General features: G+C 44.6%; 2 protein-coding genes across 16 annotated transcripts in view; one reads left to right on the top strand and one right to left on the bottom strand.

The window, feature by feature from the left end:
- LOC119387228 (PHD finger protein 20) overlaps positions 1-9,641 on the bottom strand; it is a 70,458-nt gene extending 60,817 nt beyond the window's left edge. The window contains exons 1-5 of one of the 4 annotated variants that reach the window (XM_049413429.1): positions 8,606-8,864; positions 3,519-3,691; positions 2,816-2,900; positions 2,585-2,676; positions 63-233 (exon numbers count right to left, since the gene is read on the bottom strand). In XM_049413429.1, the coding sequence (XP_049269386.1) occupies positions 63-233; positions 2,585-2,676; positions 2,816-2,900; positions 3,519-3,656 (486 nt within the window). In that variant the 5' untranslated portion in view covers positions 3,657-3,691; positions 8,606-8,864. Of the gene's footprint in view, positions 1-62; positions 234-2,584; positions 2,677-2,815; positions 2,901-3,518; positions 3,692-8,605 lie in introns of all 4 variants that reach the window. The other 3 variants (XM_049413431.1, XM_049413430.1, XM_049413427.1) reach the window with 3 other exon arrangements.
- The window catches only part of LOC119385888 (E3 ubiquitin-protein ligase RNF13), a 58,830-nt gene that overhangs the window by 29,816 nt on the left and 15,021 nt on the right, over positions 1-13,993 (top strand). For 2 of the 12 annotated variants that reach the window (XM_049413436.1, XM_049413444.1), the window contains exons 2-3: positions 12,915-13,078; positions 13,238-13,327. The exons of 7 other annotated variants lie outside the window; for them this stretch is intronic. In XM_049413436.1, coding sequence (XP_049269393.1) covers positions 12,968-13,078; positions 13,238-13,327 — 201 coding nt within the window. In that variant the 5' untranslated portion in view covers positions 12,915-12,967. Of the gene's footprint in view, positions 1-9,812; positions 9,997-12,914; positions 13,079-13,237; positions 13,328-13,993 lie in introns of those variants that run through there. 3 more of the 12 variants (XM_049413441.1, XM_049413432.1, XM_049413437.1) reach the window with 2 other exon arrangements.

Raw genomic sequence — 13,993 nt, 5'->3', positions numbered from 1 at the left:
CTTTTTTCCTGCCTCCGGGAATCTGACCTGGAGCTCTGCTTGGACGACCTGAACTTCACCACCTTCTCGCCACTCTTCTTGGCGTCCATGGAGGATTGTGCCTTACTGGTGCTGCTGCCCTCAGAAAGCCTCCGCTGCTCTCCGTGCCTGCTGTGGCTCTTCTTCGAAGAGTCGCTAGATGAATCACGATGGCGCTTGCTTTCAGGTTCCTTCTGAGGTGCACGAGGAAATGCCTGTATGATTACGAAAGAGTGCCTCTTAGGCAACCAGTACTCTGCTTAAACTACAGCAATGTTTGCTTGCTTTCTATGGACAGAAAAGAGAAAAGTTTGACGAATAAAGTGTTCTGCGAATTGAATTCCCAATTTATGAACACGCAGCTCAAGCACACTAACTCGGTTCAAGGCATGCCACGCACACGCTACTCCGACAGTCATGCAACAAAGCAATTGATGAATGTTCTCAAAAAGGGACACTGAAAAGAAACACGAAATATTTAAACTGATGAACTGTCTTTCACAAACCAATATTTGTTACTTTTGTGGTAAGACTATTATAACAGAAAATGAGCAGTGAAGTTCCACATTATGAATCTCGTGTCGAAATCCCAGTGTAGGTACATCAATGTGATTGCAGGGATTAAACTTTTTTCCCCCGCACTTTGCTGTTCTATCTTAAAGGCCAACTCCGGCGATTTTTTGGCCATGTAAAAGTAATGGTGTTTTTATGTTCCTGAGACGCTCCTGTTACGGGCCCGATAGCAGAAATACTCGGCAAATTGGAGAATAATTTTAAATAAGCAAAAAAGCGCAACACCGAAACCGAAGCCCAATCGAGTGTACTGTCTACGTATGACTAGACGTTGTTACGAACAAACCGGAAGTCGTGCAAGGCACCGGTCACGCCGGCGCGGAGTATGAAAACTGTGCAGCCGGGACGACCAGCGAAGCGCCGGCCAAATCAACGCTGTCTGTCGCCTTGTGCACAGCAGACGCTCACTGTAGCGGCCGAAGCGCCGAAGTTAGCGGTGCCATCGGCTGCGTCACTTCCGCCGCCTTCCCAATACTGACGTCACACACGCAATGTTGCCAATAATTGTGGGAAGCCAGGAGGTCGTTTGCAGACATCTTTAAAATTCATTTGCAAACAATCTGCGCATGTCTCAAGCAAGCCTGTAATTTGGCATAAATGACGGAAACGTGCAAAGGAACGTACCCAGCGAATTTCTTGGAGATCCATCGACCTCGAAAAATCGCCGGAGTTGGCCTTTAAAGGAATACTAAAGGCAAATGTTAAGTCAACGATGATTGTTGAAATAGTGTCCCAGAAACCTCGCCGTGCTTGTTCCGGGCCAAGGAAATGCTTATTTTGAATGAAAATCGCGTTTTAGTGGTTCGCACAGCGTTGGCGCACTTCAAATCGTGCGCCTGAGAAGGCCTTGAAGGAGGATGGTGACAGAGCCTTTGCCTTGCCCAACATTGCCCTCCTTTATTGCCCGGCAGCCGACAGTGAGGTTTCTACTCTGAAGGGCACATCAACATCACATGGATGTGGCACTCTGTCGAACTTACCATTAGAGCGACTTTCATGAGTGTGCAAAGCACACACAGCAGTATGCAATAACGAAACTACCACTGAGACGTGACCGCGCGAGCGGAGCGCAGCCTAGCGAAAACGGGAACTTATGTACAACCTGCACCGTTCTCCATTGTAACGTCAAGCCCTGTTTTCTATGAATCAAACAGAAACGCACAAGCAGCATTTTATTACGTCTTGCAATGCTCGGAATGTTCTTTTTTATTATTAGTAGCTTAAATACTAGTGATAATTTGGCCTCGGGACTCTTGACAACATCGGGCTCATTCCAAAATGTCCCACTGGTGGCGCATATAGCGTCCTACATTTACCTTAATTTCTCGATTACTAGAGAACTGCTACTGATAATATTGATGTTTTAGGCATTCTTAAACACTGACCTTTCACCCTGACATAAATTTTTATTTGGCTTTAGTGTCCCTTTAACTAATGATCTTGAAACTTCCCAGGTTTCCCTTAAAATGTGACTGTGTCGCCCTTCACTGATAAAGTTTTCCAGGGCCCATCAGGAGCATTGAGAATTAAGGTTATAATGAGCTTATGAAAAACTCTAAGGCCATGTCACCACAAGTCTTTCATTTATGCTTCATTTATGGCTGACCAAGACTTTTTTTTTAGTACAAGGTGCAGCTACAAAATCATAGTTTACAAACACAGCTCTACATCATATTCATCCTCAGTGTCCCTTTTCCTGAGTTAAAACATGCTCCTCCACAGGGGCAATCCTTCTTTCTCACGGTGCCACGGCGCATGCGCCCTTCCCCTGGCAGGAAAGTCTCAAAACGCAGTGGTAGGGCCTCCAATCTCGGAGGCTTTTGTTCTGGCGAGCCCGGTTTTCCTGGATCACCCTTTGAAGTTCCACCCCCCCTACCAAAATGGCAGAGGGCAGCACATGAATATCACACGAAACTCCATCACATGAAACTTCTACACTGCTGCAGCAGTGCAACAGAATCCTAAAAATATGAGGAAAGGAAGAAGAGCTTACCACACTGCCTTTTTGATCACTGGGCATCTTTTCAATATTAATTCCCTTCAATGTCTTCACAATCCCATCGTAGAAAATTACAGAGTACAACTCTGAAACAAGAAAAATAAAAAAAAAAAGACACTCCTGAAATCTGCACACGAAACTTACTGGTTACAGTGCACACGCATGCGTAGCGAAGACAACACACATGCAAGAAATCTACAGCAAAATGAGAAATAGCCCACGTACCGTCGTCCTTCACCTCAATCACTTTGGCTGGGTATTTCCTGCGGTCGCCCCACCTTGCTAGCACCTCCTCTCCTTTTTTGTATTCCTGCATAATTGCATGCAGCATGTTTCAGTGCAAGGATGTGATGATCATACGCCGCGGCCACCAGAAAGCATTTTAGCATAGAGTTAATCCACTATACTACTCTCATTGATACTGCTGACGGCATATACACAGAGCTTACTGATGACACCAGTCTAAAAATTTTTGTTTTGTCTAATACAAAGCACTTTAACAGAGTCATATTGTATGAAGGACCAGAAAAAAGAATGAAGAAAGGAAAGGGTGTCACAAATGTCAACAGCAATGTCATGTTAGATAGCAACAGATGGAACAATGAGGAGGAGAAGCAAACAAAGAAAAAGTGCAAACAGAATACTAATTCATAGGGGACCCTACTTTCAGTTTGTAAGAGTGCAAGTAGTGAATATGGAACCCACTGCAACAGGAAGAAAGGTAAGTTTTGATATTTCGTCATATAAAATATAGGCAACACTTGCGTGCATGTTTACACATTCGCTCATGCCCAAGCAAAGAAACACATACACAACAAATTTGATCTCCCAGAAAGTGGTACAACACCAAATAGAAAAAAAACAATGCCCAAATAATGACCAGACATAACAGAGGCAGAAGGTCAAAGTTATCAGACCTGATTCTCACCGATTTTTTGTAACGGTGCTTCTTCACTTCCTTGCGCGTGTGAAGGTTAGCTGCAAAGCCGCAACCGTGGACTGTCCATGGGGAGCCATTCGTCATAACGAGAGCTCCAGCCCTCGAAGTGGATGAGCACATCGCCATTCTCTTCGTCGACACTCACAACCTTAGCAGCATACCTGCAGCACAAGGACGCCAAGGCTGTTATTAGGGGAGCTAGATCACACGAACACCACACCTAGCAAGTGAGCAGCGGTTGAATTTCGGCCAACAGTGTTAGCACCTCCGAATGCAGAAGAAGCCTAAGCCTACCCGGAATGATCAGCAGTAACTGAATAAGAGAAAGCTCAACGCAACGTTTTGACAAGTGTATTTGTCTTTGACATGACAACAAATGTCTTCCTTCACAGAGTGTAAATATGTCTTCCCTACAAAAAGAAGTAAAGAGTAAGGTGACAGATTTGTTGTGGCACCAATACCTAAACCTATCGCTAATCTGAAGTGAGAAAGCAAAGCCACGCAAGGTAGCGAACTTAAGGTTAACGGCGCGAAAAAAACACACGGCGGACAGGAAAAAGACGGGACAAGCGCGGACTTCCAACTGAATTTTTATTGACAAGAATGCTCTTATATATACCCGGGTGAACAGAAAACAATCGGTAACAGAAGGTGAAAACATAAGCAAAGATATGAAAAAACTATACATCCCATGTTTTTTGGGATGCGCGAGTCGGCGTAGCAGGCTCAGTGATAGTTGATGTATAGTTGTTTCATATCTTTGCTTATGTTTTCACCTTCTGTTAACGATTGTTTTCTGTTCACCCGGGTATATATAAGAGCATTCTTGTCAATAAAAATTCAGTTGGAAGTCAGAGCTTGTCCCGTCTTTTTCCTGTCCGCCGTGTGCTCTTTTCGCGCTGTTAACCGTAAGTATGCACAACCAACTAGCCCAGTCAGCCACTTTATTAAAGGGGTCATGAAGCACCCCTTGGGCTTGTTGAAAAAACACATCCTGCAGAAAGCTGACATGGCTTTGAACTGCTCTGCCAAATGTTACAGTCGTGCGCGCCGCGTAAAGGCCACAAGCGGAGCGCGAAGTTGCCGTTTCCTCAGGCGCCCTCTTTTCAAACAGAGGCCGGTTCTCACTCTCGTCGGTGGGCGGGGCGTCTGCACGTTGACGTTGCGGATCTGCCAGTTTACGTCGCAAGAGACATAGCATGCTTATTGGCTGATAGCCGACGTAAATCAAGAGCGGCGTTCAGATCAGATGCGCTTCTTGCCGCGGGGTGCCGCCACTTGCCGGCGCCGCACTCCTCAGTACACGGTAGCCGCACTCGCGCATGTGAATCACAGCGGGAGAGTGAGCGCGTTTCATGACGCGCGCTGACGTAACTTCTTTCCCCCGTGCCATCCCTCCGTGTCTAGCTTCCAGTGCGCTCGTCGGCACGAGAAAAGTGAGAAAGAGCCGGGAGCGTGCGCCAAACCCCCGTAACTCCGCTGATTCTTGACAGATTCGAGAAATTTTTGCAGCAATCAATTCGGGAGGCAGTAAACTCCGATACTGAGGTCATTAGATCATTACTTGGAAAAGTGGTTCACGCCCCTTTAAGGTAGCGAAAGCCTGATGAAGTTTCAGAGGCTACAATGTTGATGTAATATGTTCATCCCCAGATGGTTTCGCAGGAACAGGATTTCTGTTCTTTGCACAAAGCTTTGTGTCAACACTGCAGTAGCTCCCAAACATGCAATGGCAATTGCACAACCATATGCACAAACGGAAAAAACTCCTGAGGGACCGAGGTAAACAATTAACACTGGAAGCAAACATCTCCTAATGGATCTCTCTATAGATGCAGATAGATTTAATTAATCATACAGTTTTGACATTACATTTCCACACACTTTTTAAAAAAATCTGCAGTGGTAGTTAGCGACTAAGGTGTTGCAAAGCTAAGCTCAAGAATGCAGATTCGATTTCTGGCCATGGTAGCCATATTTTGGTGGGAGCGAAATGCAATAACACCAGTCTACTTAGATTTCGGTGCATGCTAAAAAAAACTAGAGGTGGTCAAAATTAATCTACAGCCCCCATTACAACATGTCCCGTAATAATATTGTGGTTTCAGCACAATTTAGCACCTGAATTTAATATTTAATTCCTATCTCATGTATTGTTAAAACTGTAATAAACTTCAAATGGTTTTTACGAAATCGGTTAGCATTACAATCGGAAAAAAAGAAAAGCTTACATATTGGGACTATCATGAACTACAAACGTATTTTGTGCAAAGCTACAGTTGAAACTCAATTTAACAAAGTGATGACCATGCTCGAGTGATTTAGTTAAATTGGGGAAGGGATTGTTTTGGTCCTTAGAAATCTAGAACTGTAACGTAGTGACCCCCAAAAGCTACCGCACCATGGAATTTACCACTAACAAATGCCTGGATGTGTGAAAAGTCCACGAGAGCAGCCCAGACATTGAGCCTCCCATGTCCGTATTATGCAGACCAGGTAGGTATTCACATCAAGCTACGACAGGCTGCTCATAAGCTAAGTCAGGGAGAATAGACTCAGTGCTTGCGCAAGCAAGCTGACAAGCAAGCAAGTTGCAAGGAGATGATGAGTAAAGTCTTTCGCATAAACCATGAAATAACGAAAGCAACCACCGCAGCTTTCCTGTGGAAGCATTTACAGGGACAATACAGCACAGCCACCAGAAGCACTGTCTGGTAAATAAGAGCACTACTGACTGTTTTGTCCATTGTTTGGCGCACAGGCACGATGTGCAGCCTCGTCAAAATAAAACTAAGGTCATGACTAGGGCGGCTGCGCATTTTAACTCATTAGCGTTAGAGCGTACACTTGAAGAAAAACCTGTCTGTGTCAAAATTAGGAATTATTCTGAGAAAAACTTTGTTAATTCGGGCTGATGACAACAATGAACCCTATGGGCACCTAGCAGGGAATGAAAATTTCCTCGTTAGATAGGGAACTTTGTCAAATTGGGTTTAGTTAGATCGAGTTTTCATTGATTAACGGATAACAGCTTCTGTTCTTCATTTTTGTTCGCAATGAAGTTTGTGAATAAAATAACCAGGTGTCACATTTCGTAAAAATTCAGTTCACTTTACACCCCTCTCACTCTTTATGAATTTCAAGCAGCTGTGCCGCCATCATTACCAGGACTAGCTGCTTGGCGTAGTCGATGATAAGAAATGAAGAATGGAAAATGTCAAATTGCTGGGCGTTGCATGCGAAAACCAAGATATGATTACAAGGCACGCCATAGTGGGGGTCTATGCATATATTTCGACCACCTGGAGTTCATTAATGTGGGCCTAAATCTATGTGCATGGACATTTTTGCATTTTGCCCCATCGAAAACACAGCTGCTGAGGCCAGAAATAGAACCTGCGAACTTGTGCTTGGCTGTGCATCTCCATAACCACAAAGCTGCGTCCTGAGCTACATTTCTAGGCATTCATCTCCATGTATCCATTTTTCCACTCTAACAGAGCATCGGTTATCTGTCCTTTGCATTATGTAACCTGCCCATATGTGCTTATGGTAGGCATAATTTGTGGCCATGGTTGACACTCCAAGACATGACAGTTTCTTGCATATAGCAAAACTACACCTTATCAAGATAAGTAAAATACCCGATGGTGCGATATGTGGCAAAAATGACCGTAATACAATTGAGTAGAATAAGCAGACCACTTTGACAAAATATGTAATAATGAGCAGCTGCTATAAGTTGAAAAGCATGATGAAATGCCCAGACTAGACTGCTAAATGTTTCCCCAATTGTAGCATTAGGTATTGGGCACCAAGAATGCCATTAACTAGGAATACGCATGTGATGCCTGTGCGCACTATACAGCCGAATACTCCCCAAGGTGCATTACGAATCTGGAAATCTGGTCTAAAAAAAAAAGACCTGTTGTCTTCTTGCCGGGGTAACTGAAGCAAAACGTCTCAGTAATAACATTACCACATAAAATGTTCTTCAGGCAAATGTTAGCTTAGACTAAGCTATCATGTAATGTCGACCACTGATATTTGGCATGCTGGCACGTTGAGTTTAGCAAGGCAAAAACAGATGCCCTGCTTCATTTTTAAAGTGCTACCCACATCGCCCAGTCATGACCTTTATCACATGCACCCTCAAAGCACAAGAACGCATATTCTAGTAACATAAGACAACATATTCATCTGCTTTGGCGGCCTCGGATGATCTGCAAGAAAGCGGGAGTGCTACCTTTGAATGCGTTCCGTCTAAACAAAGCACTATGCTGCCTGGCTCCGAGTTCGCTTTGCAGATGTGGTAATGAGAAAGCTCTACCTCCGAAAATGTACTCGCAGCATCGCCAAGCTGTTAACATGTTACGGCGGGCGCGTGCTCTGAAAACCATGTCGATCATCGGCGTACGACTTCAAGGACTAAATGAGCAGCGAAATAAAACTGCATTCGTGAAAGGTCTACTGCTCTTGGTTACAACAGTGCGTATGCGCATATTTCTTTTATGCACGCTATGCAATAGCGAATTTCCGGCTAACTTTTCGCCTTTGTGAACGATACTGCAGTACAGAGAAAACAAGTCGAACACTGCAATGCTTGCGAGTAATCTTTCAAACCCTTACTGTCTATTTCCAGCTCCGTGGAAATCTCCTACTATCCACAGAGGACACAAGCGTACCTCGCGAGAAAGACCAGCAAAATAGCCGTCACATTGGAAAATTTTATTAAATAAACCCTTCGCTTATACGAATGAATCCCGGAAAAGCGATAAGACAAACGTCGTTACCTAATAAACGAGCGCGAACGCACACTAAGGTCAGTTTAAAGCAGATTAAAATAAAATGAGTTGCGGGACCTACTATGGAACGATCTCGTCGTCTTTGTCGAGTTTAGTGTTAGCAGCGCTCGAAGTAGGCATGGCCTTGCGCTACAGCGTAACTACACCACACTCGGCCAACAAACTATTCTGCTGTAGCGTGTTTTCCTTAGAACAGTGTTTGTCCCCCAGTTTCAACTGCGCGATGGTAGACAAAGACGGGTGGAACGCCATTCGCGGCGGCCAGCTCACCATTTGTCCTGGAAATCTCTCGCCTCAACACGAGTCCCCGGAGCGTAAACTGGCACGCAACGGGAACGCCTCCGCTTGTGGCCACTGGTGCTACCGGCGCCGCTCTCGGCATCCAACTCCGATTTGTCGTTGGAAGTTTCGGCGCACCAAGGCTTGTCGTCTTCGCTTCGGCTCTCACGAGACGGTTCACCGGCGACGTTTTTGCCCGCAGACGCGTCGCCTTCGGCAACGCAAGCACTTTGTTTCGTATCCTCGTCCAAAGCGGACGGTACTACATTCGGCTCAGGGCGCGCGCTTTCCGATGCCACGCTGTTTGGCGCCTTTGCGGTGCACTCGCCGCTACCTTCGTCACTTTGATCGCTGTGTCGTGTCGAGTTGTCATTGCTATCCAACGTGTTTTCGCCGACAGCTTCGTTGGCCGTGTCGTCGGTGCAAAAATGGCTCGACGTATAAGACGACCGGCTTTCCTCCATCACGTTTTCTGCGGCACTACCTGCGCTGGACTCCGTAAGGAGCTCCAGGTGGCCAGAAAACTGAGGAGCGATGCCTTCGGTGTTCTCGACGAATCCGTGATTGGCATCGCACGACGACTCTTCCATCATGCTGAGGCACACCGTTCACGACAGCGCACGTAGCACAACTCGTAACTAGCCACTGTCACTCACAATGACACTGGAATCATAACGGCGCAGGAACAAGAGCGCAACGCGAAGGAGCTGTAGGGGCGTTATGTATCCGGCAGAGAGTGCTTCTTCGGTCGGCTATCCGTCGGAGAGGTGAACGGGAAGCGGCTCATCAAAGTCGGCATTACTCCGGTAACGCAACGTGGTGCGCACAATGGTCGTTTTGGCGTTCTACAGCGCCGACGTCTTTTAACGCAGAGGTTGATCAGTAGTTGTTCATGTCCTCGTCGACAGCATCCACTAAACGAAAGAAACGGTGAACACACAGTCAACCACTGGTACCAACAGCTCGCGCTGAGCAAAACACGCACGGACAAGAGAAAACCGCCATGACAGAATCCGCGCAACTTTTGCGTTTTATCAATCACGCCTAATTACGCAACCAAAGTCAAATGAAGCGTAATAAATTATTCCAGTGATTTATTAATAAAATTTATAACTCAATAAACTTTATGACGTGTAATAACAGTTACTGAAAAGCTGCTAATTTTCTCGTTGGCCTGTAATATACAAAATACGAAACTGCTTTCGCTCGCATATCGCAATGCCCTATCACGTGGTTAAATTAGTGCGGTTTTTTTTCCTGGTGAGCTTGGATCGCAAACAAGACTTTGCTTTCGTGACTTTGTGTGTGCTTGGAATTCACTGTGTGTGAATAGTCACAGCTAGAACTCGAATGCGACTTGCAAACGAAGACTTACTCCTTCGGTGAGCAGTTATGGTTCTTGCGTTAATATTTTTTAAGCCTAATTCACTTAGTGGCCTTGGCACCAAGCAGGCGTCAACAAATATCATCATTCGGTGTGTATCATTGTCGTTGCTGCTTTCACAGCAATGTTTGCCTTGTAGACTCATGTGCTTGTTGTTGCTTTAACTTTAAACAACGTTGACGTTTGGTATAGAGTTTGATCAGGCCTTCAGAGGAATGACGTTTTCGTGAGTTTCCGTTGTGTTCTCTACTGTTGTTTGCACTGCGTTACCGAAGTTGATGCGCTTTTTATGTGGTTCCTGTTAGCGTAGGCTTTTGTTTTAACTTCAGAAGCAGCTTCTCTAGGTGATCGCGCCAATGTCCCGATAAACCGAGCGGCTCCAGCGTCTGTAAGCGGTTATTGCATCTGCGCATGATTTCTATGTGTACGAGGAAGTTGCTGGCAGTCGCGCAAGTTCTCTTGCGGCAGCGTTCTTGCCCCTTCATCTACATCTAAGTCATGTGCTTAACAGACCAAAGCTTCATGCTGTAGAGGTGGGTAGGCCTACCGCACAGCGATGCTGTGGTCGCCTAAGTACAGCACTTCTCGTTTCTAGATCTATGCTTGCACAGCGCGCATGTCACGAGCTAGCTGTTTCTGCATGACTATTTTGGATAAGGTGTATTCACAAGCAGTCCGTATTGTCATAGGACTATGTACACTTCTTTAACTGCGACGATAAACTTGTCGTTCTCCGTCTATCCGCGCTGTTGTGAAGTGCGTGTCGTTTTTTTTACTCGCGGCTTGATAAGGGAAGCTCTGGTCGGTGATATTTTACTGCGGCTCTTTACAGCAGCGTAAAACGGTCGTGTTTAGCTGATTTTATGCATGGTTATAGTCTCGTGATCGTTTCTGGTAGCGTTGTCTTTTCGTTCACGCTACTAGACGGCGCCAAGAAAGGATGAATCATGCGATCTGTCCACAATGCTAATATCTGCAGCCTGCGTGCCATTTTGAATGATTGAGGTGTCGACAGCGGGTTTTGAAGTCTTGTTCCACAGCAACAACTGCATTCGTAGCATTTTATGCGAACAACAGACGCAACTGTTTTTTAGCCGAAATGGTGTGAGAGATCAGCGCTGTGTAAGTTGTTTTATTAGTAATAATTTTCCGTGCTGTAAGTGTAGGCGAGAAACATCTCGTGAGGTTTTTGAAAGGATTTCTGAGCCACATACAAAATCGCAAATCTTGAACTGTGTAAATGATCTGAAATTTGCTTCACTGTTTGAGAAACAGCAGCAAAATAACTTGGTTGTCCAACTCTGCTGTTTTGTTGATGCACAGGCTGATGCCTTCATTGGAGTGGGCTCCGTAATGGACACTTTTCCCAGCCTTTTATTGTCACAACATAGATTTTATGCCTGATGTCATTCAAATGGTGAAAGTGTTGCTACTCTTCTGTACTGTATTCAGTATCACTCTGCTGTGACATAGTGGCCCTGTGCACAAATTTAAAATTATCGCAAAGGCTCTCTCTAGCACCAACTCACTGCAACAGTGTAGATCTCACACTGTCTGCTTGAGCTAGCTTGATTTTTGGTTGGTAAAGACGGAGCTACGTTGCATTAGAAAATGAGTGAAAAGACTAAACTATGGAATTTATTAGAACTTTTGTTCATCTATACCATCCTAGACACAAACAAGTAAAACTTTGAAACTCACAAAGTGGCACTGGAGTTTGGCATGATATAAGAAAATGGTATGTTGTCTTCAACTTTTTCTGCTATTAATTGACCTCTTACTGTAAAGCTGAAGAAAACGGGATTTTAGTTATATTTCTATGCAAATTCATTCAGTGTATATCTTAAGTGGCCCACTAAATGTGTGTGATGTGAATGTAATGATTGTGCAGCTCATATTTGTGCAACATGATCAGTTGCAACAAATATTAGCACAACAGGAGTTTCGTTCTGGGTAGCCTGTCATGCTGTGCAAATTTTTTGTAATGCGAACCTGATTTTCTCAAACATTCTGCACTCCGCAAATAATTAGAGCTCCCACAAACTTTTTGCATTGTATGTTGCACCAGTGCTATGGCAGTTGTCTGAAGATCTTGTGTGACCCACATACAGAACTAAGCAAAACAGGTAGATGACCCTGGCCTGAAGAAAGGGTGGCTGATAATGAATAAGAATGGCTTTCATCGGTACCAAAGGGCTCAAGTGAGATAGTCACAGGCACCCCAGGGCGGTTCATTTGTGTTGTGACTGGGGAGTGATAGTGACAGTTTAGATGATTTTTAATACGTTGTGCTATGTAATCATTAAAGGTTACATGCACATGATGTTGTGAAAATATGCAGGTCACTTGCATTGTAAAATATGAAGCGGTTGTGTATGCAGTCAAAGCTGCATAGAATTTTATGTCTGGGTTAAACTGCTAAGTACAGATTATTCGAGAATCATTTACAGCCTATATCGAGGGCTTTGAAAGAACCGTTTTAATGGAACCGATCATAGTGAACAGCCACAAGAAACACATGCTACATGTTAATCAGAATGGTAGTTTTTGATCTATTGAGAGACTGTCAACTTAATTTGTTTATGGGACATATTTTCATTTATTATAGCATCGCGCGCTGTTTGACAAGATGACGACCTTTCGAACAGTTGCATGCCATGGAAATTCTGTGGTGTGATTGTTCTGTTCGACTTTGCAGCACGACATTGTTGCTCTTGACAACTGTTGTAACGATTAGTGTGCTTTGATTGCTGCTATAGGGCTTTGTGCAAAGGTCTGTTGAGGGGACATTTGGCATTGTCAATGCGTAAATGTAGCCTATAATAAGAAATAATTTTCAGCTGAAGCTTTAGTAGACGCGGCCTTGTTCTGACCTTGGATCTCGTGAACTTTATCGTTATTTATTTTTTTGTCCAGGAGACTCCCATGCGACGGCAAGGGCAGGCAGAGCCGTTTGTGCTGACGGTGTGATGTTTCCTCACCGCAGAATGCCGTGCCACATCACCATTCTCTATGTATACAGCATCATCAGCCTCACGGCACTTTTTCACGCGACGCTTGTTGCAGCCGAGATTGTTGCCGTAAGTTGGTTCTTGTGTGTCAGGGCCTGTGAAGCATGCTGCCGCGATATTGATCAGCTTTGCTAGCTTAGCATGTTACCTGTGGTAGCGCGCTAAGCAAACTGCAAGGCAAACCTCTCCAGTTTTCATTTTAGAGCTGCTCTCTGTCTCTATTTTCAGATCCCTCACAGCAATTCCACACCAGGGATAAAGCACTTCTTCGATCAAGAGCTGAGTTTCTCGGCTATGGTGCCTGATGAAGGAGTTCCTGTAAGGGGCTAAAACTCTAGCCTTGTGACTTTCTCATTTCTTGCAAGGTGTCAAACGGAAGTGATAAGATCTCGTGATTTTTGGCTTATGTGGAGCACAGAAAGCTAGTACTGTCTGCTGGATGTCATGTACTGAGGCAGCACTTTATAAGTCTTCTCCACATTATATATCTTTTTTTTTTTTTCAATATTTGTACAGTCCTTAGAGTCAGTTTGTGGTCACGGATGTTGATCAGAGATGCCAGGGTAATCCAAAGTAAGGGAAATGGGACAGGAAAGTATGAATGAAAATAATGCAGCCAAAATTTGTAGGAATTGTCACGGGGCATAGCATAGTGCAGATCATTGTAGCATGTGACAGTGACCAGTGACATGCATCCATTGCAAAATAGTCCAGTGCATCAGAAGTTTTGGCATTACCGCTTTACCATTACACAATGTGTTGTTGCATATGTGAACAGGCGTTTATCGGTTCGGGAAATTGCTATTTGACGTAGTGTCAAAAGTGTGTCGATCCTGGAGGTTTTCTAATACAGAACTGTGGTTTAGCGGTGAGAGTCCAACCAAACAGATGCACCAAACTACAAACCTTGAGAAAACAGGAACGCAGGGGCTTGTTTTATTAAAGGAATGATGGTGTTCATCTTGTATATTTGTTGCAATGAGT

The sequence above is a fragment of the Rhipicephalus sanguineus genome, chromosome 3 (assembly GCF_013339695.2).
Source record: "Rhipicephalus sanguineus isolate Rsan-2018 chromosome 3, BIME_Rsan_1.4, whole genome shotgun sequence".
NCBI classification, from domain to species: Eukaryota; Metazoa; Arthropoda; class Arachnida; order Ixodida; family Ixodidae; genus Rhipicephalus; species Rhipicephalus sanguineus.
Note: the sequence above shows the minus strand (reverse complement) of the source record. Positions and strands in the feature narration are given on the sequence as shown.